The following is a 22,841-nucleotide window of genomic DNA, read 5'->3' on the forward strand; positions in this document are numbered from 1 at the left end:
GCACCGTTTCAAAAGTACCGGTTTGGCACCGGTATCGGATAAAACCTAAACGATACCCAGCCCTAGTTCTGTCAATCTTTATTACTTAAGTGTAGCAAATGAGAGACGCTGGAATCAAATGCTAAAGGTGCTCACTCATAAAGACGTGATGACATTTAGATCAGCATTAAGTTTTAATTAAACACCCCAATCTCTAGCTCAGAGGCAACAATGACGCACTTAAACAGAAACCCTGATGAGAGGTGCTCACACTCACTGAGCTTCACTGTAACAATCCCACCTCTATGACAACAGTTTGCAAACAACTTCTGTACCACTGCAATTTCAGTCAGTTTATTCTGCATTATGTACAGATCATCCTATTAAAACTTTATACAGTATGTACACATTCAAATAAATCAGTATGTTACAGTGTCTGCAGTGGTAACGTGTTGAGAATGCAGGAAACAGAAGAATGATGCATGTTAAATGAAAAGACAGCAGAGGAAGCTGATTGGTTTCATTTGATTTGAATTCACTGGATTGGTTGATGATCCATGTCCTCTGTAACACATCGATGAGGAGCGCGGGACCTAATGTCAGACGAATTAAAATAGGAAGTTCAAGCAAAGACGTCACTGACAGTAAAACTACCAAACACAAACCCAGCATGGCCTCTCCCACACTGATCAACCACAGCTTGGTTTGAAAGGACATTTCTTCTTCTGTCTCAGTAAGCTGACAAATGCCTGCAGTACAACTACTGCAGCAGTCCTTGATGATGCAAATCAAAACAAACAAAAAGCAGGTGCTATTGCTTTCTGACGCAGAAACAGTCCACAAGGATTTTCTGACAGTCCAGCTCGACACAGTTAGAAACCTGAACCTGTGGAAGAAAGCTAATGGAGAACCAAAGCAACTGAACACCAGCTCAAGAGTTCCTGTTGGTCCAGAGTGATATGTCTGAGTCGGGACAAGTGGATCAGTTGTCTGGAGGAGGAGAGGGAGGCGATGACGACGACGATGGTGTTGTCTCTAGCTTACGAAGGCGGCGGCGTCTCAGCTCAGCAGCATTTGGCTCTCCATCCTCTCCGTCCTCCACTCCTTCGTCCATCTTCTCTTTTCTTTCAGTGGAGTCAGCGGACTGAGAGGAAAGTGTTGCCCCGTTCACCTGATCGGCTGGAAACAGAATCGTCACGGTTACTGAACTTCTCTCCACTGTTAAATCCTATGAAAAACAAGACTTGAAAGGCGATAACCAGTTACTTACAGACGGACGAGTCCCTGTCCGTGCTGGGACTCTCTGTGCTACTTCCAGCTGTGGAAGATGAGGCAGTGCGATTCGTCCCGCTGGCTTCTCCAGTGCTGCCAGCCCGAGGAGGACTGGAGAAATCAGCAGAGGCACAAACGGTCAAACAAGCAATAAGCTCAAAATTCTATGTAGGAAACAGCATAGAGGACCAAACCTGGCACATCACTGTATCTCTTGAAGCACTGAACTGAGTTAAATAGTTACAGATTCCTCATATCTAATCAAAAGTAAGAGAATCTATCCATTACGTGAGTGTTGCGACGGTGCTGAGGTAGTGGTGGATGTTGAGCATGGCAGCGTCTAGCAAGGTGTGGATGTTTTGAAGACACTGGAGTCGGGCCTCAAGGCCCCGCCGACCCTCTGCCTCCAGCTCCCTCAGCTCCTCTTCTGACAGCCGGGACAAGGAGGGAGGGGGAGGAGGCATCGAGGACACTGTAGGAGAGAAGACAATAAACTGAACTGTAACAGCACTGACACGCTAACAAACACGCTTAACCAAGAGCTGCCAGAGCTTTGGGACACATTTGCAGACACTCAGTTAAATTCAAGATGTTCCTATAGCCGTCGTGGCCAAAACGTTTGAGAATGACACAAATATTGGTTTTCACAAGACCTCTACAATTCACCCTGGCATGCTGTCAACCCATTCTTTCATAATCAGTGCTTGGAGTTTATCACAATTTTTGTTGTGTTTGTCCACCCACCTCTTGAGGACTGACGACAAGTTCTCAATTGGATTAAGGCCTGGGAGCCACTTAGTTATTACTTTGGCCTTATGACGCATTGAGCCCACTTCCTTGGGTGAGAAGCAGCCCCACAGATGAATTGTCTCAGGATGCTTTACTGTTGGCATGAGACAGTAAAGCGGACAATCCTTTTTCCAGATGCCCCAAACAATCAGAAAGGGGCTTCATCAGAGAAAATGACTTTGCCCCAGTCCTCAGCAGTCCACTCGCTGTACTTTTTGCAGAATATCAATTTGTCCCTGATGGTTATTTTGGAGAAAAGCGGCTTCTTTGATGCCATCCTCCAAGTCTTCGCCTCACTGTGTGTGCAGATGCACTCACACCTGTCTGCTGCCATTCCTGAGCAAGCTCAGCACTGGTGGCACCACCGATCCTGCAGCTGGATCATCTTTAGGAGACGTCCTGGCACTTGCTGGACTTTCTTGGGCACCCTGAAGTATTCATGGTTGATTTAGGTGCAATCATAGTAGCAACAGCATCCTTGCCTGTGAAGCCCTTTTTATGCAACACAATGATGGCTGCATGAGTTTCCTTGCAGGTAACCACGGTTAATAGGAAGAACAAAGATTTCACGCATCATGCTGCTTTAACACATCCAGTCTGCTATTCTGACTCAGTCATCATGACACAAAGATCTCCAGCCTTGTGTTCACCAACATTCTCACCTGAGTTAAGAAGATTATTGAAATGATCTCAGCAGGTCCTTTTATGGCAGTGATGAAATGCAGTGGAAACTGTTTTTGTTGGGATTAAGTTCATTTTCAAGGCAAAGGACTTTGCCCTTCATCTGATTACTCTTCATAACATTCTGGAGTATATGCAAATTGCCATCATAAAAACTGAAGCAGCAAACTTTGTGAAAACTAATATTTGTGTCATTCTCAGAACTGTAAGTATGGCGATGTATCCAGTTTGCATCATTTATTTACCCTGTAGCTTGAATAAAATGGTAAATGGCCTGTACTTGTATATCGCTTTTACTAGTCCCTAAGGCCCCCAAAGCGCTTTACACAACCAGTCACCCACCCATTCACACACTGGTGATGGAAAGCTACATTGTAGCCACAGCCACCCTGGGGCGCACTGACAGAGAGGCCCCAGAAGTTAAGAATGCTCATGAAAACTGATGCTTTACACAAAACTGCCAGAATCCAAATACATGTTTGAAAAGACAAAACAGTCAGGCTATGAGAGGTCTGACAGGACCGAGGCACCTTGGTGTGACAAATGAACCAACCTACCCAAGGTTTAGATCATAAGGAACAGAAAAGATGCGTTTGTGCAGAAAAAAAGTCACTCATACAGATATTATCATCGCCAGTATCCTTGAACAGCAGCCTGCTCAGGCAAAAACTCTAAATGTGAATTTAAGGATAGACCACAATATTTGGAAAACTGCTAACACTTACCAAAGGGAGGAGGTGGTGGCATGGGGAGCCATGGTGCAGCAGGGAAGGGAGGAGGGGGGAAAGAGAATGGGAAGCCTGGCACTGCTGATCCTGGAGCTGCTGCCGTAGCAGCAGAATCTGCAGTAGATGTTGTGGGCTGGGTGGTGCCTGAAGGGAAAAACAAAAGCAACAAAAGCCCAATCACTCAGAGGTGTCTCTTTCATTTTACATTCAGGAGCTACAGGAGGCATCCTTACTAGCTGTCTGAGTGGACTCTGTGCTGCTTTGTGGAACATCAGTAGCACCTGGAGCTGGAGGTACAGCTGCTCCAGCAGGAGGAGGCACTGCAGGGAAGGGACCCCAGAAGGGGAAGATGCCGGGAGGAAACCCTGGTAACATGCCTAGAGCCACTGGAGAAAATACAAGGACAAAAGAACACAGTTAAATTCTCACATAGTGGAATATTCCTATTGCATAAGCTGCTTTAAAACCACGTTCCCACTTCAGTTTACTTTTATCCAATGGCTGCTTTCAAGCTGGGAGAACCCACATTACTGATGCTCTGCAGTATAATGTGGATGACCTTCATGTACCACTGAAAGCAACACAAACACGGGAGTTGCGATCACCTGGTCTTGTTTTTACTCTCACCATTTGGTGGTTGGCCTGCAGGGGCGTTTGCAGGGGCGTTGGCAGGGGCTGCCGGGGCTGGAGGCGGAGCTTGGGCTGGAGCCGGAGTCTGGTTGTTATTCGTAGCACGGAGTACGTCCATGCGGCAGGTGGGACAGGTCTGCTGTCTCTGGAACCAAGAGCGCAGGCAGCTGGAAGGAGGACAGGACAAAAACACAAACCTTTCAAACACAAAGTCATGTTCAGTCTGCCACACTCACTCCTTTTCTGTTTAAACGCAGGTCCTGTGTTTAATGCTGACCACCTCTGACATGGAACTGTTTGTTTTTCTTTGCAGCCTACAATCTTTCCTTGCTGATTCAGACCTTTTACCACAGAACTTACCTGGAGTGAAAAATGTGATTACAAGGCAATTTCTTGGCTCCAGTCACCATTTCTTCTCGACAGATGATGCAGACGTTGTCTGAGGCCTGCAGATCTTCAGGAGTAGCGTCGGGGTATCTGATCACAGACAGAAGAGAGAGGCGGAAGTGAACAACGTTTCTGGCCAGAGGACACATTAGTCACTCCATTATTCTGGGCCTTGATTTCACATCTACAAACCAGACGTGTACATACAGCGTATTCATGTTGCGGATGGCTCTCCGGGACATCACAGCATCTGTTACAGCTTTTTTGAACTGCCTGCAAGATACAAGAAAAGAGAAGCAATAATCACAACATATTCAGTGGTATACAAAAGAGTCTCATTATGAAAAATGTCATTTTAATTAAGGACAAAGCACTCAAGTCTCCTCTATTAGTTAACTTACTTATCTAGTTAGTTACTACAGTAGTTATCTAACTGGTTTCGATAAAGATTTTAAAGTAACTGCTATTGTTGGACTCTACTTGGACAGCTTTGCATGATTCATGTCATTCATGTCCTCTCTCTCTCTCTGTCTCTCTTATACTGGGCTTTGGTGCTGCCCCTCATTTCCAAACGGTGGAGGCAGATGCTTCTCCCCAACTCTGGTTTTTCCCGAGGTTTCTTCCTGTTAAAAGGGAGTTTTTCATTCCCACTGTCACTGAGTGCTTGCTCAAAGGGGGTCATTTGATTGTTGGGGTTTTCTCTATATTACTATAGGGTCTTTACTTTGCAATATAAAGCATCTTGAGGCGACTGCTGTTGTGATTTGATGCGTTATTGAACTGAAATGAATAAAGCTCCCATCCTTTCACAGCAGCTTTCTTCTCGACTGCCCCTCACAGACAGGACTTTAGAACAGCAGGTGGGTGGGGCTGCTGTGAACACACCCTCTACCCTGATCTGGACACTAAATGACAACGACACAAGGGAAGGAAAAAAAGCCTCTTTTTTGCTCTAAATGACTCCAGAATCAAAACCATATTTAACAAATTAGAATGTTATACAAATACGACATAAAATAAAAGCATCATGGGTCCTTTTAAATAAGCATTTTTCTTTTCTCAGCAATCATCTTTGTTGAACACGAAGGAGAAATTACACTTTGTCTCCACTCTAATAATTATTAGCACTGTAGGCAAATGTGCCGAACAGATATACATCTGGCTTTATTTCATTCATTCAAAAGGCTGAAATTAACGGTGACGACAGTCCTCGCAGTCCCATTTTTACAAAGATAACAGGACTAATGAAGCTCAAGCAGGAATTCTGGTCACTCATGATAATTTTTCTTTCTAGTTTCTCTTTCTCCACATTTCCACTGCCTCTCTGGTGCTGCTCTTTTCTCCGGTAGCACAAAAACTTTGTTTTCCAATGAATTTAAACATAATGGGAGCTTTGAAGCCTAAGCTTCTTGCTCAGGGACACTTGCTGACACAGTCGTCCTTATTTGAAATTTTGGGCATGTTTAAAACAAATTTGGTCTAACATAAAAGTATATTTTCTGTAATTCAATAACTGTGTCTCATGTGTTTTAAATGACTAAATGAAAATCCTCAAACTGAACTGTGTATAAAGCCCAACACCACAGACCAATGGTAAAAACATCATGAAGATTTTGATCATAAGTAGTAAAGGAATCGCTCACCTCATAGCCAAATACATGGGCCGAATGGCAAACAGAGGGAAGGTGTGCACCTTTATCATGATGGTCATGAAAGCAATGTACAGGAACACTTTGACCACACCTGGAATAAAGATGTCAGATAACATTTAAGAACACCTGCCACCACAATCCCAGAACAATTTCAGCATTTTATACTTTGAACCCCAACTGAATACAGCACCTGTGAAGAGGTCAGTGTAAAGCATATAGACAGCCTTGTTATCCCAGGGGTTCTCACTCTGCAGGTCAATAGTATGCAGAAGATACTTGATAAAGGTTGTCAGGACCATGGTCAGCAGGATGGCATACTGAGAAGAACAAATGCAAACATTTGTTTTGGTTGTTATGTGCACGTATCAACCGATGAGTATCCATCATTTCCCCACATGGGCCAGCTGAAGGAAAGAGTGAGAGGCTCACAGCAACTGGTTCAAATCTAAAGAGCAGACGCATTTTACAGCAACCATTATGACACAGAGAAAAAACACTAATCCCATTTATTAAAGCTCTGATCCTTAATTGAACAGAATGTTTTTAATGTCAGTATAATACATGTGTTTACCTACTATTTCATATCAAAAATGGCTGCTGTGATCGTGATATATATATATATATATATATATATATATATATATATATATATATGAGAATGAGATTCAAACAGCCAAAGACGTGTCAAGCTAGCTTATTGTTTGCATGCACAACAGTTTCAATTCAGCTTCAGCTCACGACAAACCTCAAATCCAAACACAAGCTGGACCGAAGCGCCTCGGGTAATGATGCTGTGACAGGCATGGTTGACGAACAGGAAGTCCATGACACCCAGCAGTCCCATGAGAGCTGCAGAAAGTAAAGGAGCACATATCAGTATTTTTCTAACCAGTTTCTCAGCTCGAAGTTTGCATGCAGACAGTTGGAAGTCTAAACAAAAATGATGTTGCAAAACTTGAATATGTGTTGGATTTGATTAAGGAAACCTATCACGCTGACAGAGCCACAAACTGTCTGCTGTTCACTTACAGTTTGTAAATACAAATAAGTCATTAGCTTATACATATTCCCTTATTCCTAAAGAATTTCACTTTGCAATGATGCCACCTGCAGTTAAATCCACTTATTAATATCAAGGCATCCTATTACAACACCAAGACTAAGGCAGACTGCATGGCTTAAAGAGGTGGTCAGAGTAAATAAAAGTTTTTTGAGGCAAAAGCTCAGATACTAGAGGCTGATGAAAATTAATTAATTCAATTAGACAGTTTGCTCTTGACTCTGCATGATGTCACAGAGAGCAGAAATCCCTACAGTCATCTGAGGCACAAAACTCTGGTTAACTGTGGCTGTGACACACAGCAACTCTAACCAGCCAATAAGAAAGCTGAATTAGGGATGAAGGGAAAGAAGCTAAACAGTTCGTTTGAGCACTAAAACATCATGAAGGTCAGTATATGATCAATTTTCTTTATGTTATACTTTAATATAATCTGAGACTAAATACATAGAGGTGGAAACGAACACAGCAGGTTTTTTGTAACAGACCAGCTTCCCTTGCAGTGTTCAGGAAACTGCTGTGGCTTGTTACTGTTATCCACTGTAATGTTCTGGCCTTACAAATAAACCAGTGCAGGTGGCCTGTAGTGCAAGTAGAAACATTTGCATATAGTTTCACTTAGCTAAAGATTTATGACTTCAATTGGTGGAAGAGACAGTTGCCCAAAAGGAGAAATGAAAGACAAAAAGAAAGCCGGCACAGAAGTGAGGTATGAATGATATTCCACTGTGCTGATGTCTACTTACATAAAACCCTCATGTGAAAAACCCATGATATGTTGGGACTCCGCTCCATCTGACAGAAAAAGGATTGAAAAGACCCGTTAGCACATGCAAAGCTAAATACACTCAAATGCTACATAAGATTCAGAGTATCGTATAAATCTGTATGCTTTACATTCTGCAACTTACAGCTCTTTTTGAAATGGCAGTTTTAATATAATTACAAGTCATCTAATTTACAACATGCTAAAGGCTCTTTATGTTTAATTTCTAATAAAATCATCAGTTATAAAATCTCCAATAACAATGATATCAATGCTCCACACCCTTAACCACACACCATCTGTTCCACCCGGTGTCCCACACTTCCTTTCTACCTTTGAGCAATGTCCTGTACACAGATGCACTGGAGTGTGTTTTATGTGCATTGTGTGAGACAAGGAAGCGCTTTCTCATTCATCACTCACAAAGTCCACCCGATCCTCAGCCAGCCAGTGAAAGCACTTAAGGAACAGGAGGAGGGTAAAGAGGGCGACGAAGCGAGGAGAGAAATCATCCCTGAACACAGTGAAAGCCAGGCACGTCTCGGTCACAGCGTACCACGAGCGTTCGATGAGATGCTGGGGGTAGCCAGGAAAGAATGTTCAAATGCATATGAACAAAAGAGTCTCAGCAGTATTATAAAGACCGTGCAATAAATTCTAAATTAAATACGTCACGATGAATCAACTGAACATAAAAGATATCTCTACCTCCATTTCTGCAGCTCTCAACTGACCAAAAAAGACCTTCCTCATAAACTTTCCCAGCAGAAACACCAGCACAAATGCCTGGATGTACAACACCTGATACCAGGAGAGAAAGGAAAATTTAAAGAATTTACAGAAAAAACAAAACATGGAACATTTGACTTCATTTCCAATCTTACCGCCATGCTGGGACTGCTCTTGGTGAGGTAAACTACAGTCGGGTAAAACTGGTGTTTGAGTAAATAAGCATGTGCCACAACGGCCCCAGTCAACGCCAGACTGGTGACAGTCACTAAGGCTGCTCGCACCATTTTGGCCTTGGATGCTGTGGAGGGAAAACAGATGGAGAAGGAATGGAAGAACAGGTTAATGCTTGTGAAAGTTGACAAATACACTAAAGCAGAATGCAAATAAAAGTGATATGCTTGGGGGGGAGGGGCGTCTTTATGCCATGTTCGTTTTACTTAGATAACGACTTTTAAAATAAAATGTATTAGGTAGACTTTATGAGGGTATATGGTCAAAAGGTTTTGGCACTCATAGTGAAATATAGTTGTGCTGTTAAACAAAAAAAAAAAATACAGAAACGTTTTATATTTAAACATCAATGACGCTTCCTTTTGAAGTTTTGAAGCTGACCATTACAATTATCAGGAATAACTTATAGTAAAGCTAGTTAAACAACAGCTACACTCCCTCTTCAGAAAAATCAAACAAAACCACGTATACAGATGCTAAGTAGCTTACTGTTTTTAAAGCTAATGGGCCAATGAAGTCTGAAAGCCGACTGACCTGCTAGGTTTTCAAGAAATATTAAATGCTAAAACCACAAATATAAAGAAGCTACACATTATCCAAATACCCGAAGATACGATTGTCTTGGTTAATAATGTTATCTGCTCCACAGACTGTCAAACAGTTAACTGTGTTAGTTAGCCAGTTTTAGCTAGCGTTAGCCTGCTAGCTGCTACCGTTGCAGCTGTCACTACTCTGCGGGACTCACCTACTCGATGTCTGTGGTAGACTTTCTCCTTAGTACCTTTGTCGGATGTATCCCTGCCTACTCGAACTGTATATTATCAGCAACTACTCCATTTCAGCTCTTTCACAACACCCTCCCTGTAATATTTATTATCCTCACCCCTTTCTGCCTGTATACGTGTTTATCTTTGGCTTGCTCACTAGAAGCCACCTCACATCCGGTTGGTAAAATTATTTTGACGCAAGACCAATTTGTGTGTCTCACGACATGCTTGTGTTCTTATGTCCGGTAATCGCTATAAAAAGCAGATAGAGGGACGCTTAATTTACAGTATTTAGTCACGACTTAATATTAGTGTTTGACCCCTATATCGCGTAACAGTGTTTGTAGGTGCGGTTTGTTTCACTCTACTGTATTGTTAAGCGACGCACCTTTTAGGATATTTACGGTAAATAGAAACGTGGACCAATAGGAAGTTGACTGGCTGATGCGTCATTGGTTAACGCTTCAGGTCTGGCGGTGAAAAACTGTAAAAAGGGCAACTTGCTATTCTGTAACCTCCTGTACTCATTGTGTTATATCTATTTTTGTTTATTTATAAGCTCAGGTAGACACGTATACACACACACATATATATATAGGTGAAAAATATTTGTGCTATGTTGTTATTCAGAGCTGATTATAGATTTGAATAAAGCTTCCTGAAAGATTTATTGAAAAATTTCCTTTAACTTGAATTGTTTCTAAAGGTTCTGCGTGTACCTACCTCATGAATATGAAGGAATCCTGCATGCTGTCCTTATTGAGACATGCTGCATGAAATACAGAAATATCAACAAACATTTCAACATTTTTTAAGTTCTCCATTTCAGCCAACAAGTGCTTTAACCTCATGGAAAGCAAAAAGAATGCTATTCTTGTATAACAGATTTATTGACACTAAGCCGTACTGTAAACAGAAATAAGCTGTGGACTTTGTGTACTTAATCTTTCAGTCATTACAATTCACTGTCCTTTATGAGTTTACCACGGTGACAGTGTATTTTCACAACCCTTTACATCTAATAAAGGCTATTCAAAGCGATCAGCCATAGATAGAATGATTCCATGGAGAAAGCTGGATGGTGTGTCATCAGTTTTCATTATCAGAACAAACCACTGTGTACGGTGAATCCATCTGCTCACGTATGTTTTGACTGATTGTCGCCAATTTGCCAAGACCAGACGTAAGCACAGAACAATAAGCTATCGCTGTTATCAACTGGTAACTTAAAGACATTTTTGTTACCTGAAGTAAAAATAAAAACTTGACTTTAGAAAAAAAAAAAAAAAGAAGAAATAGAAACAGTATTTTTACTTAAAACAAAAAGAAAAACAAGAGGAAAATAAAATAAAAATTCACAGGAAATGCCTTTGTCCAACACAAGCAGGAGATTGTTGCACACTGAGGTTATCGTCTCTATGCGACTGAGCCAAAAGTCAAAAATTTAAAAACAAAAATACTTAAAAGTACAAAACTAAAATTATTCCGTTACCAGACAACCCCTTTATTTCATTGAGCAAAGGAGGTCAAATTATTTATCAACATAATGCCTTGGTACCCACGCCAAACCCATCCAACATGCCTCCATAAAATTCATGAGTGCACAATATTGTTAATACAGTGAGTATGGAAAATACAGCCACTCTTACTTGAACACGAGAGTACAAACAAGAATCAATAATGATGGCGTCCACTTTCTGATTATATCATATATGACTACTTCTATTACGACAGATGTAACATTCACAATGTTGTTAGCTTATGGCATGTTAAACTTGTTCAGTGATTGATCTCCCATATCAAAAACTATCAGGTTGGCATACATAACTTTCTTAAAAGGCAGTAGCTCAGTGTTCAATTCTAGCAGTAGAGACTATAAAAAGAAAGCATGTTATATCTGAGTCTAATGGTAAACATAGTCATGTCTATATCTTTATTGTAAATATTTGACATTGAGACAACAACGTAAGAAAAGTGTTTTGTAAAATTTCAAATTGTCAGACACAAGGCAGAGTAGTGAAACAGTTCTGCTTCATTAAAAACTACACATATGGAGAAACAAAAAGTTATTCGTCAAACAATAAAACTTGATGCAAAAAAATTAACATTTGACAGATTCAAGCTTGACAATGGAGCCCTCAGTTCTTGTAGGTATTGTAGCATTGTCAAGCAGTAGTGTGTCCATGTCGTCACTGCTACTTGGGCATATTCTCATCTTTCTCCAGGTATTTTCTTGCAACATTGATGCCATTTCAACAACTGGATGCTGGCTGCAGGTGCTGTTGAATTATTAGCCAATCCCTTCCCAAAGTAAGTGTAAACAGTTCAGCCATTAAGACCGTTTTAAATTAGAAATCATTGAGGGGTTTTGGGGGCGAGGGGGGTGATTTTCATAACGGGTCTCCCAGGCTCTCACAAGTCCAGTATTAGGACACAGAAGAGATTGGGTTGAGAGGAGAACCCATTTGTGTTAGCACTTTGTCTAGCCACTGAAGCGGCCCGTGCAGGTGCACTTCGATCCAGCAGGGGGTGCTGGTGACATCCTGTCGATGATACTCTGCTCCCCAGCCCTGTGGGGGGGGGGGAAAAAAAAAAAACAAAAGGTACACCATATTACACAATGACAGTGACTGATGATGTTTGCACTTATTAAATCAAGCAAAAGTGTGGCTGGTATTGTTTTCACCGTGTGTGTGTCTCATCATGACTTAATGCAGACTAGAGAAATCTACCAAATAGGTGTACTTCTTGGAGTACTTTGGTAGGTTGTTTTTCTGACTTTCTTATAGCAAAAAGAAAGTCAGGTTTTGAAGTGCTTGTGGTCTGACTCACAATTAGTGAGGAATCAAGAAATTACCGAGAACGTCTTTATTCGACGTGTACAGCATGAAACCCTTACCTTGACAAAGCTCATCCTAATTGTACACATCTTGGTAAGCTCATAGACGGCCTCAAAGCCATGGTTAACAGACTGAGCCAGAAGTTGAGCAAACTCTTGGTTGTTGAAAATCTTCAGGCTACATCCACTGGGGATCTTGCACACAGTGGTAGGGTGGAAGCCGTGGTGGTAATTACAGTTACGACTCTGAACAAAAATGCTGGTGTCGCTGAGGCACTCTGCATACACCTCCCCTCCCACATAGTACAGGTGCACTCCTGGACGACAAACAAAAGTGTAAGAACATTTAATCACCATCATTTCCTTATTTCCTACTCTTACTGGGGTTATTAGTCATACCTTTGCCAATGTGTCTGCGGGTGTTCTCGATTGTGGAGTTGCGGTTGACGTTGGACAGCAGTCCGAGGCAGAAGCGGTTTTTGTTGTTTGAGGGGTCAGTGAAGCCATCCACGAGCACACTGGTGGATGAAGCGTGGTAAGCCTCTCCGACACGATTGTTAAGTTCATAGTAGACAATAGAGCACCAGTGACTGGGCTCCTCATACTCCACTGGCTGCACATCTGCAAAAAGGTAAGATCAACAGATGTTGAACATGGATTTGAAATGAATTCAGACAATCCAGACAGTACACGACTGCGTGGTTAAATAAACTACGAGATTTATTAATTATGGTTAAAGAGGAAAAGTGTAACTAGGAGCAAAGCTCTGTTAACCCAACTCATGTAAAACTACATTCAATGAGGTTACCTCAACTAGCTCTAAAAGACCAGTCCTAACATATGGTCTACACCAACAGTCTGGTCAGAGATCATGCAAGTTTAAATAAATCCAAAGCCATCACATCTTTCTTATTTCTGTAGTACAATGATGTGATGCTCCATAGAGGCTCTAATTTAGTCAACCTACATAGACTCACTCCCGACTTCAGCTCTCATAAACCAAATACTGCTGGTAGACATGAAGTGTAGCGATACTTGTGCTTCAGTAAAATGTTGTTATACAGAGATTTACAAGCACCAGGTAAATCTCAGTAATGTGTGAACTGTTTTTGGCAAGGGCCTGAAAAATGTCAAAGCCCTGCATATCAGCTTAAAAAGGTTGTCAAAACACCTTTTAAATGTGGGCACAGCAAAACGCTGACAGAGTCAATAGTCCAAGTGATATTAAAACATATTTTCCTAAATATAACCATGAATGTAACAGAGAGCTGCTTCGCACTTATCCAATAAGAGTGTTCTGTTAAATGAGTCAAAGGACTTGAAACTGTTATGTTTAGGTTTAAGCATAATAGCTTATAAATAGGGGGTCATGACAGCACATTGGACAAAACGTTTGATTTAGTAGAGTCGTACCGCAGCTGCCCAACCTCACATAACCCTCCTAGAGACTTATCTGGGTCTCAAACACGAGAACATTTACACATTTGACAAATGGGTTAACCACTACAACTGAAAGATATAAACCAGGTTTAAAGGAAGATTGTGTAAAAAGTGTCCCATAAACTAAAACGGAGACAGCACTACTTTGATTTGAAGAGAAAAAAAAAAAAAAAAATGAGGAAGAAACAAGACCTTTGTAAATTAAACTCTGTTCATAATTTAACAGCTAGTTAAGGAGGAAAGGAAACTTATACATGAAGCTGAGATATACCAACAGGTTTGGTATATTTCTGCTACTGTCAGTATAACTGTGAGCACATCTCACCACCTCTGGCAATGCTCTGCGGTACCAGGCTGCTGTTCGTTTCCATGGACTGGGGCTCCTGGCCGATCGGCTCATCAGGGGGCATGTAGGCTGGTGGTGGGGTGTCAGCTGAGACATTAAGAGAGAAGTTAGTGGGACCAGTTGCTGCTGCTGACAAATGTACTCTCGCTCTCACGCACACAAAATCCCCATAGACACTCCTTAGAACAATCATGACAAGATCTGTACCCCGGAAATGGTGTCAGATTACACACATCCCTCATTTGCTAAGCCACATGCTAACCCATTCCCGACAGATGCAACATGAGCTTTTCAAGCCCTTAGTGAGGCATACAGGAAACAAAACATCTACTTAAAACTGCAACAAGGACATTTCAGTGGATCATGATGCTTGTCAGCATTCAAAAAGCCAACCAAAGCTTTGCAGGATAAATAACTTAAATCCTAAATTGCTGTTAAAAACAAAAAATTTAAAAACAAAACAAAAACCGAACCCAACCAGCTTCATATGCGCATTCACTGAACCCCTCTTTAGTGAAAAATAAAATATGATTTTTTTCAAATTCAAGACATAGATATGTTTTTTATTGGTGCACAAAATGAGCGGTGCATGTCACGGTGGAGGGTCTGCCGAACCCCTGAGACCGGACTCACCGAACCCCTAGGGTTCGATCGAACCCAGGTTAAGAACCACTGGTCTAGACTAAGAGCACCAGTGCTGGTGGATGGAACTGGATTTGCCTGGCTACATCATTTGTTTTTTCACCATACAACTGTAAACAGACTCCCCCCCCCCCTTGCATCATGCAACTTGAAAAACAGAAATCCTGAGAGACCAGTGTTTATCAAAAGTCAGACATTTGTTGGCTACATGACAGTGACAATTCAGAAAAACAATGGTTTGGCAACTTTCCCAGGGTCAGGTGGAGGAGTGTATTTGGTGTACCTGGGAGTTGGAATGGACTTGAGGGCCCCGAACTGGCAGGAGAGTTTGGATAAGTACCAGAGCTGGCTGGAGAAGGAGGATATGGAGAGTTGGGAGAAATGGAAAAAGAGCTGCCGCCACCTCCACCTCCTCCACTGCTGCCACCCCCATTGTGCGGCTGTTGGAAGGACTCTGGATAGGTGGCATTCAGGGGCATGTGTGGCTCGTTGTGGGTGAGGTTACGGAACTGTACCAGCAAGCTGTGCTGTGGGTTGAACTCGCTGTGCCGTGGTACCAGGACAGGAGGAAGCACTGGATGGAAGAAGAAAAATGAATTAAACAAGTGTGCTGAAAAAAAAAAAGAAAAAAAAAAAAAAAAGAAGAAACTGCACACATGATGTATCACCATGTGGAATTCACAATTCATGAAAACTAAGTTTTTAAGGAGTAGGGCAAGCCCAAAACAATTAAAATTTACGTGAAAATAATTAAAACCAGAAAGCAGCATAGATTAATCTTGTAGAGGCTGAAAATACCTAATGTGTAGAACACTGTATATGCTGAGATCGTTATTACAGTATTTTAATATGATGATTTTAATAATGCTACTATCAAAAATAACTGAAGGAATTCCAACCTGTATGTTGAAATAGAGATGACTGAACAACAACAGTGAGTCTTGAAATGTTATTTTTAGCTCTTGATACATAAGAACAAGATGTCCTTCACATTTAATTTTACCCTTAAAAAGGATTGAAGGTTTCCCTTTGCAAGATATTACTCTGACTTTAAGAGTCCAGGCTCCAAGGCTGAAATATAGTCTTCTCACCGACAAGTGATCTGCATCTTTGAACCGGTCAATACAGACCTTGCAATCCTGAACCAGTGTAGTATCAGAAAGCCTGTATCTTTAGGGTCATCCATGGGTGTGTAAGTGTATATGATGGGGTGTGGGAGAAAAGGGGGAAGGGGGGGTTAAGTGATGTGAAAGTGCTGGGAGTTTAGTCTGAGTGGTTTATGCGTTTAGTACACTGCTTTCTGATGCCACACCCAATCTGGAATGCCTGAGGCATATAATCTAATAAGACTCCCAGAGCTAGTGATATTGATTTTCTGTGAAATGGAGGGGGCGGGCAGAAAAGGCCTGTGTGATGACAGCCTCCTGACCTTTGTAGATTTGTTTACCAGCTCTACAGTTTACTGAGAGATGTGCACAGTTCTAAATTGCTTTAATCCATCTTGTATTTGAAAGTTAAAAGGCAAAAAGCAAAATGAAACAATAGGCTAGAAATGTTAGAAAGACTGCAAATAAACAAATTATGTGATGACTATGCCTCACAGAACACAGGTTTAATCGTATATACACCAACCATTAACATTACATGTCTGTTTAAATATAAAAGCTAAGGTTGATTAAACAGAACCTGTTTAAGGTGAGAAAAATTACATACCAGGGCTCTCCACTCTCTTGTAGTGATATGGGTTTATGCACACCTCCTTCTGTTTGGAGCCAAACGGATACTCGCAAATGTCCAGAGGCTTGAGCTCATGGTGGGACTGTAGATCCGGCCAGCGCCACACTCTGCAGTAGATAACATGAGGAAGACCCTTCCTGTGGGAAACCTGCAGCCGGCCGTCCAGTGATCTTGGAATGGTAACACACTTGCTGGGCTGTCCAGGGCAGCTCAGCGCTTTCTCCAGGTCTTCCATGGCACCCTTCTTCTTCTTCAACTTTTTCACAAGTGCATCAACTGCCTTTTCTGCCCATTTCTCTTCCTCGTCTCCCTGTTTCCAGCCGAGCAGGCGCCTGACTGTCGGACTTGTGAAGGAGAACAAACTAGACATGGAAGTCATTCTGCAAGTTGTAGTGCAGGTAAAAGAGAGGAACTTTCCTTCGCGATGACACTGGGCCTATGCAAGGGGGCCAAAAATCAGTCAGCAGGTAATCTCCAAAGAGCGTTATTAACCCAACACAGTCTGTGAGCGTTTGATCAACAAAAGAAGTTGCTTGAGTGAGTAATATAAGTGTGCAAGTATGAAAAGCCAACACCGATGAGTGGGTGGGGTGAGGGGAGAGGAGATTTTAGCCTTGTCTGACCAAGGACAGGAAGCAGGGGAGGGCCAGGAGTGAGCAAGCAGGACGCAGCTGCTGCTGCTCAGGAAGGGCCCTCCAGCAAGCTGTCCGGAGTTGGGTCACTACCACTGATGGAGAGGGGGGGTGTAGTCTGTAGGAGCTCAAATCAGGACTTATGTTGAACTGATACACTGCAGCAGGCCTCACTGGTGCAAGTCTGACACACGTCTTATAAGGAAGTGCTCATTTCTTGAGAACTACCAATGCTCTTTTGGCTAACTTCATTCAAATTGCCCACAGTCAGGGTTTCCTCTGTCAGCCTTCTGCAAAACACAAAAGATCAGAGAAAGATCAGGAACACATGTAAAGTTTGAAATTACTGTTATCTAGATGAACAAGCAAACCTTTCTAAACATTTTTATAGCAACTGTTAAAGTTTTTTGTTTAATGACATGAAACACTCTTTATGGCAACCCACTTAGAGAAGCACTATTCTCGATCCACGGGGTGGGGGTTTGGGAATTCAAGAAAACCCTTTGTGCTATTTTTGATCTGATACATTTCCACAGAAACGCCACCATCACTACTTAGATGACTCAGTTATGTGAAACGCGTTCCATCTCAAACTCGAGATCAATCATGCACATGGAAAACACTAAACAGCCATATGGCCTAAAATGCATCTAACATGATCATTTGTCACACAACAAGCAATTTTGCAGAAAGGCAGCTACAGAGTGCTCAAGGCCAACTCCCCATTTAAACAAAATAAGGAAAGCAGTTTGGATCGGGACCAAAATTTAATGAGCTCTTTTTAAAGTGCCACCTCTTCAAGTTTCAGGACATTCTGCTTTTGGTGGACTCATGCTTAGAGGCAGACACACAGCTGTGATCACACTGGCAGAGGAAAGAGCAGAATAGATGCTACATTCGGACTAACAATGATTGCTGAACTGACTGGTACAAGTTATGCCACATAAGGGAAAAACTCTCAAGGCAGCATGTGGAGAATCTACTTTAAAAAAAATAAATAAAAGAAAATCTGTTTTTTGCCTAGTGAAGTCTCAGTCAATTTTTGAACTACTTTTCAAATAAATAACATGACAGTTGAGACAAAATACTGACCTCTCTCTTCAGTATTTGCACTGGGAAAGGAAAAAAAAAAAAAAAGTAAAACTAAGAGTTGCTGATTACCCCTCACTACTGATGCACTGCACCAAGATACCTTTGTCTCAGACTGCTCTAGAGATGTTGAGAGTTCGGGCAATTATGACATATAACACTTCAATCCCCTTCATACAGACAGAGCAGACAGAGGGTCAACACATGCAGCCTGCAGCAGCAGCTGTTTGGGCTGTGAAACTGGCCTTAGTCAAAAAGGATGTAACCACAAAGAGCTGCTTCCTCCCTCATCCCATCTCTGCCCAATCCCTCCCTTCCAGCTAACAGCTGTCCAACAGCACTGCACTCACTCCCATTACTCATTGTTCTCCACACACATGAAAGCAGAGAGAAACATCCTAAAGCAGGACACACACACACCGAAAAAAACCCCATATCAACATGTAAATGTTGGGAGCTTTTCTGGAAGTCACCAGGCCACATTAAAGCAGTTCTTCCTACATGTGGATAGGCCTTTTTCAGATTCCAAGTGACACACAAGTTCATGGTTCAGTTAGTAAAGTAATCAATTTACACATCCAAACTTGTGGATAAACACACTGTAGCTACAAAGACTACATTAAATAAGATTTCTCATGCCAATCCTTCAGATAAAGCTGAGCTTTTCAAAAGACAAACAGTTCACGACGATAGCTTATTCTCTGTGTCAAATCAGTCTCGACTAAAGTATGTTAACCAGATTCAGACAGATATCAGTGGGCTGATATTGGCCTATCACAGATTTATCTGTAGTTTACAGTACTGGCATGTTAATAACAACACCATCGGTTTCCATTTTTTATTACAACTAGTTCCATGTGCGTGCGTGAGAAGAATAGCAACAAATACATCTATGCCAAGATCCAAGACCCCCCCCCCCCTTTTTTTTAACACCCTAAAAATACTACCCACTATCAGTTAGGGTGCTATGTATTTTACAACATCGCATTTTGACAAGTACTTATTTGTTAACCCTCAGTAAAAGTGGCTTACATTCTTACAAAAATTACCATGAGTTTACTCTTTGTGGAACCAATTTAGTATGACAGGGATTGCTTGCCAGATATATAAAAACTATTAAAGGGCAAAAACACAAAACAAAACACTACAACACCACACCACTGGGATTTCTTAACTAGTTGTTCCCAAGTCGAGTTTCATTTCCCCAAGCATAAAATACCTTTTTTAAATAGCCTAATATAACAACCAAAGGTTAAGACTTGTGGATCAGTCGTGTTTAAACGGGTAGTAAAATCCTCAAAATCCCACTATGACCCAGGGAAAACTCTTTATGAATCACAGAAAATATATAGGTCATAGATGCATTAAGAAAATGCATATACACATATGTACATGGATACAAAATTTAAAAAAAAAAATACCATCTCCAAGCATGGCGGGAAACAATGAGATGTACTTTAATAATAGGAAGTGCACCCTAGAAGCTTCTCAAATCGTTGATAGATGTTCATCAGTTTGGGCTGCTCTGGATTACACGCCTGAGGAATTCCTTTAATCACGTTTAAAAGATGTCTACATAAAACGCACACAGCAAGCAAAACAAAAAGACAAAAAAAAAAAAAACTTCCAAAAAACTGGAAAACCTGACAACACTACTTTGTTTAACAGCGTGTAATCCGTCCTTAACGCTTGTCAAACATGAAGTAACACGGAACAGACAATATGGAAGGACGATTCAGTACCCCCCCCCACCACCACCAGAGAAAGAGAGAAAAGGCATTCAGAAAGACGCATCTAATTATACACAGACCCCAGAAACAGCAATAAAAATAGCTTTTAGTACTGCTCCAAGTGCTCCACGAAAATACACACGGTCACAATATAATATAATATCCCACTGGCATTAGCTAACTCTGGTATGTAGCAACTTGATGTAAGTAGCATCGAGATTTTGCTAACTAGCTTAGCTTGCTTTCACAGAACACATCTTGTTTAGCGTGAAGTTTTTAATTAAAACACCTCATAACAACCATTTACATAAGAGTCTACCATAATCGTTTTATCATCAAGTATAACTTGGGGAGTCATCGTATTCAGCCTCTTAGTAGTTTGACAACGTTTACTTCAGCCTTCCTCCTCTTCCTCCATTCCAGAAACTTTTTGAACTTCTCACAACTGAAGCTAAGCTATGTTAGCTGTTAGCCAAGCTCTCCGAGGGGAACGGAGCGCCGAGCCTCTCTGTGTCCTGCTGATGTAGCTCCCTGGAGTTCAAGTCTACTCTCTTATTTCAACCGTTAAATAACCACATACCTTTCAACAATGCGTGCGAATCATGACAGTGATCTTTCTTGTAAACATTTAGCCCGTAATCCCAACTTTTGTATACATTTCTTTCGTTTTCAGAGCACCTTCGTTCCGTCTCTCCGTGCCATGTCCTCCAGATTCTCGAGTGAAATAGTCTGGGAAGGCGGAGTAAATATCGCTCCGCTGTCCCAACAAACTAGTGCTCGCTTTGGCGTTAAGGTCCGTGAGGATTTAGTTTCTTACTGCGAAGACACTAAACATTAACACTAGTTTTAAACAGCTTTTAATGTACCACTAAGCAATCGCTTACTTTTCGAAAAAAAAATCAGGTCACTTTTCTTGAGTATAGGTCAGATTGTTCCAAGTGAGCTAACTTTTCTCCATCTTGACATTTGCGACCCGAATATCGAAAATATAACGTTAAATGATACGCCGGCAGCTAAAAACGTATAAGAAATGAAAGTGAAACGTTTCCATTTATTCTTTTCTGCTTTTGATGTTTAAGTGATTGAAGCTGGACGTCTTACGGTGGTCGTGCTGCGGCTCTGGAACGTCTCACAAGTTGCTGGCTCCACTCAGTCTGGAGGGCTGCGGTTTGTTGTGTATTGTTGTCCTTTATAGTCACTTGTTCGACACTTCGCCAGCCCTCGCGATGTTAACCCTTTGAACCTGAGGAATCAAAACAGAACTAAATATTCCACGACGATTCCCGTAGACGAACCGCTACTTTCTCACAGGACAGTGTCGAAGCTGCGGATTCTTCATTCAGTCTGCGGACTCCGAATGAAATGCAGTGCGCGTGCTCTGCCACTAGCGAGCACCCGACAACCTCACGAGGAATATCACAGCCTACTGGTTTGCTTTATAAAGTGGGATTCTCCCGATTCCTTCCTCCCATCCCATTGGGATAGTCACTTCAACAAAGAAGTGTTCAAGTGAGTTAACCAGACCTACAGCATTTGTAAATAAAAACGTAAGATATATGTATTTTTTAAAGGTGGATTAATACTTTTCTTCACAAACTAAAATAACTTGATCGTTTGCTGATTGTCAAGCTGAGCTTTAATGGGAAACCAACCACAGTAGTTTCTGAGATTTTTTTTTTTTTTATAAGACTCAACAGTGAGCATCAGTGACCTTCAGTGGGCCAGCGTGGGCAGCCAAGTCTGAAGTCACCTGTCTATGAGTTGTATCAAAGTGTTACAGGAAACACTATAGCAGTGGGTTTGGGGACCACTTTATTTTGTTGCTGACATCACTGCTCTCAGACAAAACACAACATGCTACATACCATCCAGACAAGATTACAGGCTGCCCCTAAGAATCTGTCATGCATTGACTCTGTAATCCTTTGCATGAGGAAAAATGACACACTCCTTCCTTCTCCGGGCTCTGTAAACGTGTCCCTTCTGGCTGTAAGTTATGCGTTCAAACGTGACCAGTGGAACTATCATATTTGTTTTTATAACAAATGGTAACCCCACTGTCGAACGGTTGCCGCAATGCAGCTTGGAGTTTACATTGGTCTAATTAAATATTCACAGCGGAGGGTGACGTGAGCTCAGTCTGGAAATCACACTTACACTTAAGCTTGTGTATCAAAATGCAAGATATTCAAGAATCAAATGCATTATTATGTATGTATTCCCTTAATGCTTTCAAGGCAACTTCTATGGGGAAATTCCACCTGCAAATCATCATTGTGTAATGCTATTGATGCTTTGCAGGAGGAAAACTACTACTGACACTATTACAGTTCATGTCATTCAGGTGTACAAAGCTTTCTTTTTTCTATCAAAGGGGATATATTCAGTTTTTTTCTATTTTCTTATAAATATACACTTTTCAGAGATTTTGGTCCATACTGGCATATTGACATCAAAGTTAGTGGAGCTTGATTGCCTGCACGTTTATAACTAGAAGCTCCCGTTCTGTTACATCCCAAAGGTGCTCTACTGGAAAGAGTTCTGGTGACTGTGGAGGCCATTTGAGCACAGTGAACTCATTGTCATGTGAAACCAGATTGGAGTTTTGTGACATGATGCACTGTCCTACTGGAAGGAGCCATCAGAAGATGGGTACACTGTGGACATAAAGGAATGAATATGGTCGGGAACTATACTCAGGTACGTTGTACC

At 41.6% G+C, this 22,841-nt stretch overlaps 2 protein-coding genes across 7 annotated transcripts; both read right to left on the bottom strand.

Moving 5' to 3' along the window:
* Positions 1-154: 154 nt before the first annotated feature.
* On the bottom strand, positions 155-9,863 carry syvn1 (synovial apoptosis inhibitor 1, synoviolin). Of its 2 annotated transcripts, none has more exons than XM_042225105.1 (16): positions 9,657-9,863; positions 8,829-8,974; positions 8,653-8,745; positions 8,368-8,520; positions 7,925-7,973; positions 6,864-6,967; positions 6,309-6,435; positions 6,110-6,209; positions 4,674-4,739; positions 4,440-4,556; positions 4,077-4,246; positions 3,683-3,835; positions 3,447-3,593; positions 1,540-1,723; positions 1,250-1,362; positions 155-1,158 (listed from the first exon to the last, which is right to left on the bottom strand). In XM_042225105.1, exons 2-16 carry the CDS (start codon positions 8,958-8,960, stop codon positions 962-964), a joined length of 1,905 nt encoding a protein of 634 aa, XP_042081039.1. In that variant the 5' UTR covers positions 8,961-8,974; positions 9,657-9,863; the 3' UTR covers positions 155-961. The 2 variants fall into 2 exon arrangements, with proteins under 2 accessions (XP_042081039.1, XP_005933312.1); XM_005933250.3 differs by having other exon boundaries at positions 9,653-9,862.
* A 1,299-nt stretch (positions 9,864-11,162) lies between these two features.
* smad5 (SMAD family member 5) lies at positions 11,163-21,537 on the bottom strand. 5 transcript variants are annotated; one of them, XM_005933252.3, is made up of 7 exons: positions 21,231-21,537; positions 16,655-17,600; positions 15,225-15,515; positions 14,279-14,386; positions 12,913-13,134; positions 12,574-12,830; positions 11,163-12,244 (listed from the first exon to the last, which is right to left on the bottom strand). In XM_005933252.3, exons 2-7 carry the CDS (start codon positions 17,055-17,057, stop codon positions 12,101-12,103), a joined length of 1,425 nt encoding a protein of 474 aa, XP_005933314.1. In that variant the 5' UTR covers positions 17,058-17,600; positions 21,231-21,537; the 3' UTR covers positions 11,163-12,100. The 5 variants fall into 5 exon arrangements, with proteins under 5 accessions (XP_005933314.1, XP_005933315.1, XP_005933313.1 ...); XM_005933253.3 differs by lacking the exon at positions 21,231-21,537 and adding an exon at positions 20,808-21,215; XM_005933251.3 differs by lacking the exon at positions 21,231-21,537 and adding an exon at positions 20,710-21,215.
* Positions 21,538-22,841: the final 1,304 nt, after the last annotated feature.

The sequence above is a fragment of the Haplochromis burtoni genome, unplaced genomic scaffold (assembly GCF_018398535.1).
Source record: "Haplochromis burtoni strain Fernald_Lab_line unplaced genomic scaffold, NCSU_Asbu1 Contig_159, whole genome shotgun sequence".
Taxonomy (NCBI): Eukaryota; Metazoa; Chordata; class Actinopteri; order Cichliformes; family Cichlidae; genus Haplochromis; species Haplochromis burtoni.

Bases quoted from the DNA above. Each gene is read 5' to 3' on its own strand.
- syvn1 (XM_042225105.1), bottom strand. From the start codon at position 8,960: ATGGTGCGAGCAGCCTTAGTGACTGTCACCAGTCTGGCGTTGACTGGG. The intron at 6,968-7,924 runs GTAAGTAGACAT...TACTTTCTGCAG, and splicing joins TTTTCACATGAGGGTTTTAT to CTCTCATGGGACTGCTGGGT. The intron at 1,159-1,249 runs GTAAGTAACTGG...TTCTGTTTCCAG, and splicing joins GGACAGGGACTCGTCCGTCT to CCGATCAGGTGAACGGGGCA.
- smad5 (XM_005933252.3), bottom strand. From the start codon at position 17,057: ATGACTTCCATGTCTAGTTTGTTCTCCTTCACAAGTCCGACAGTCAGG. The intron at 14,387-15,224 runs GTACACCAAATA...TTAATGTCTCAG, and splicing joins AAGTCCATTCCAACTCCCAG to CTGACACCCCACCACCAGCC. The intron at 12,245-12,573 runs GTAAGGGTTTCA...CCCCCCCCACAG, and splicing joins TTAGGATGAGCTTTGTCAAG to GGCTGGGGAGCAGAGTATCA.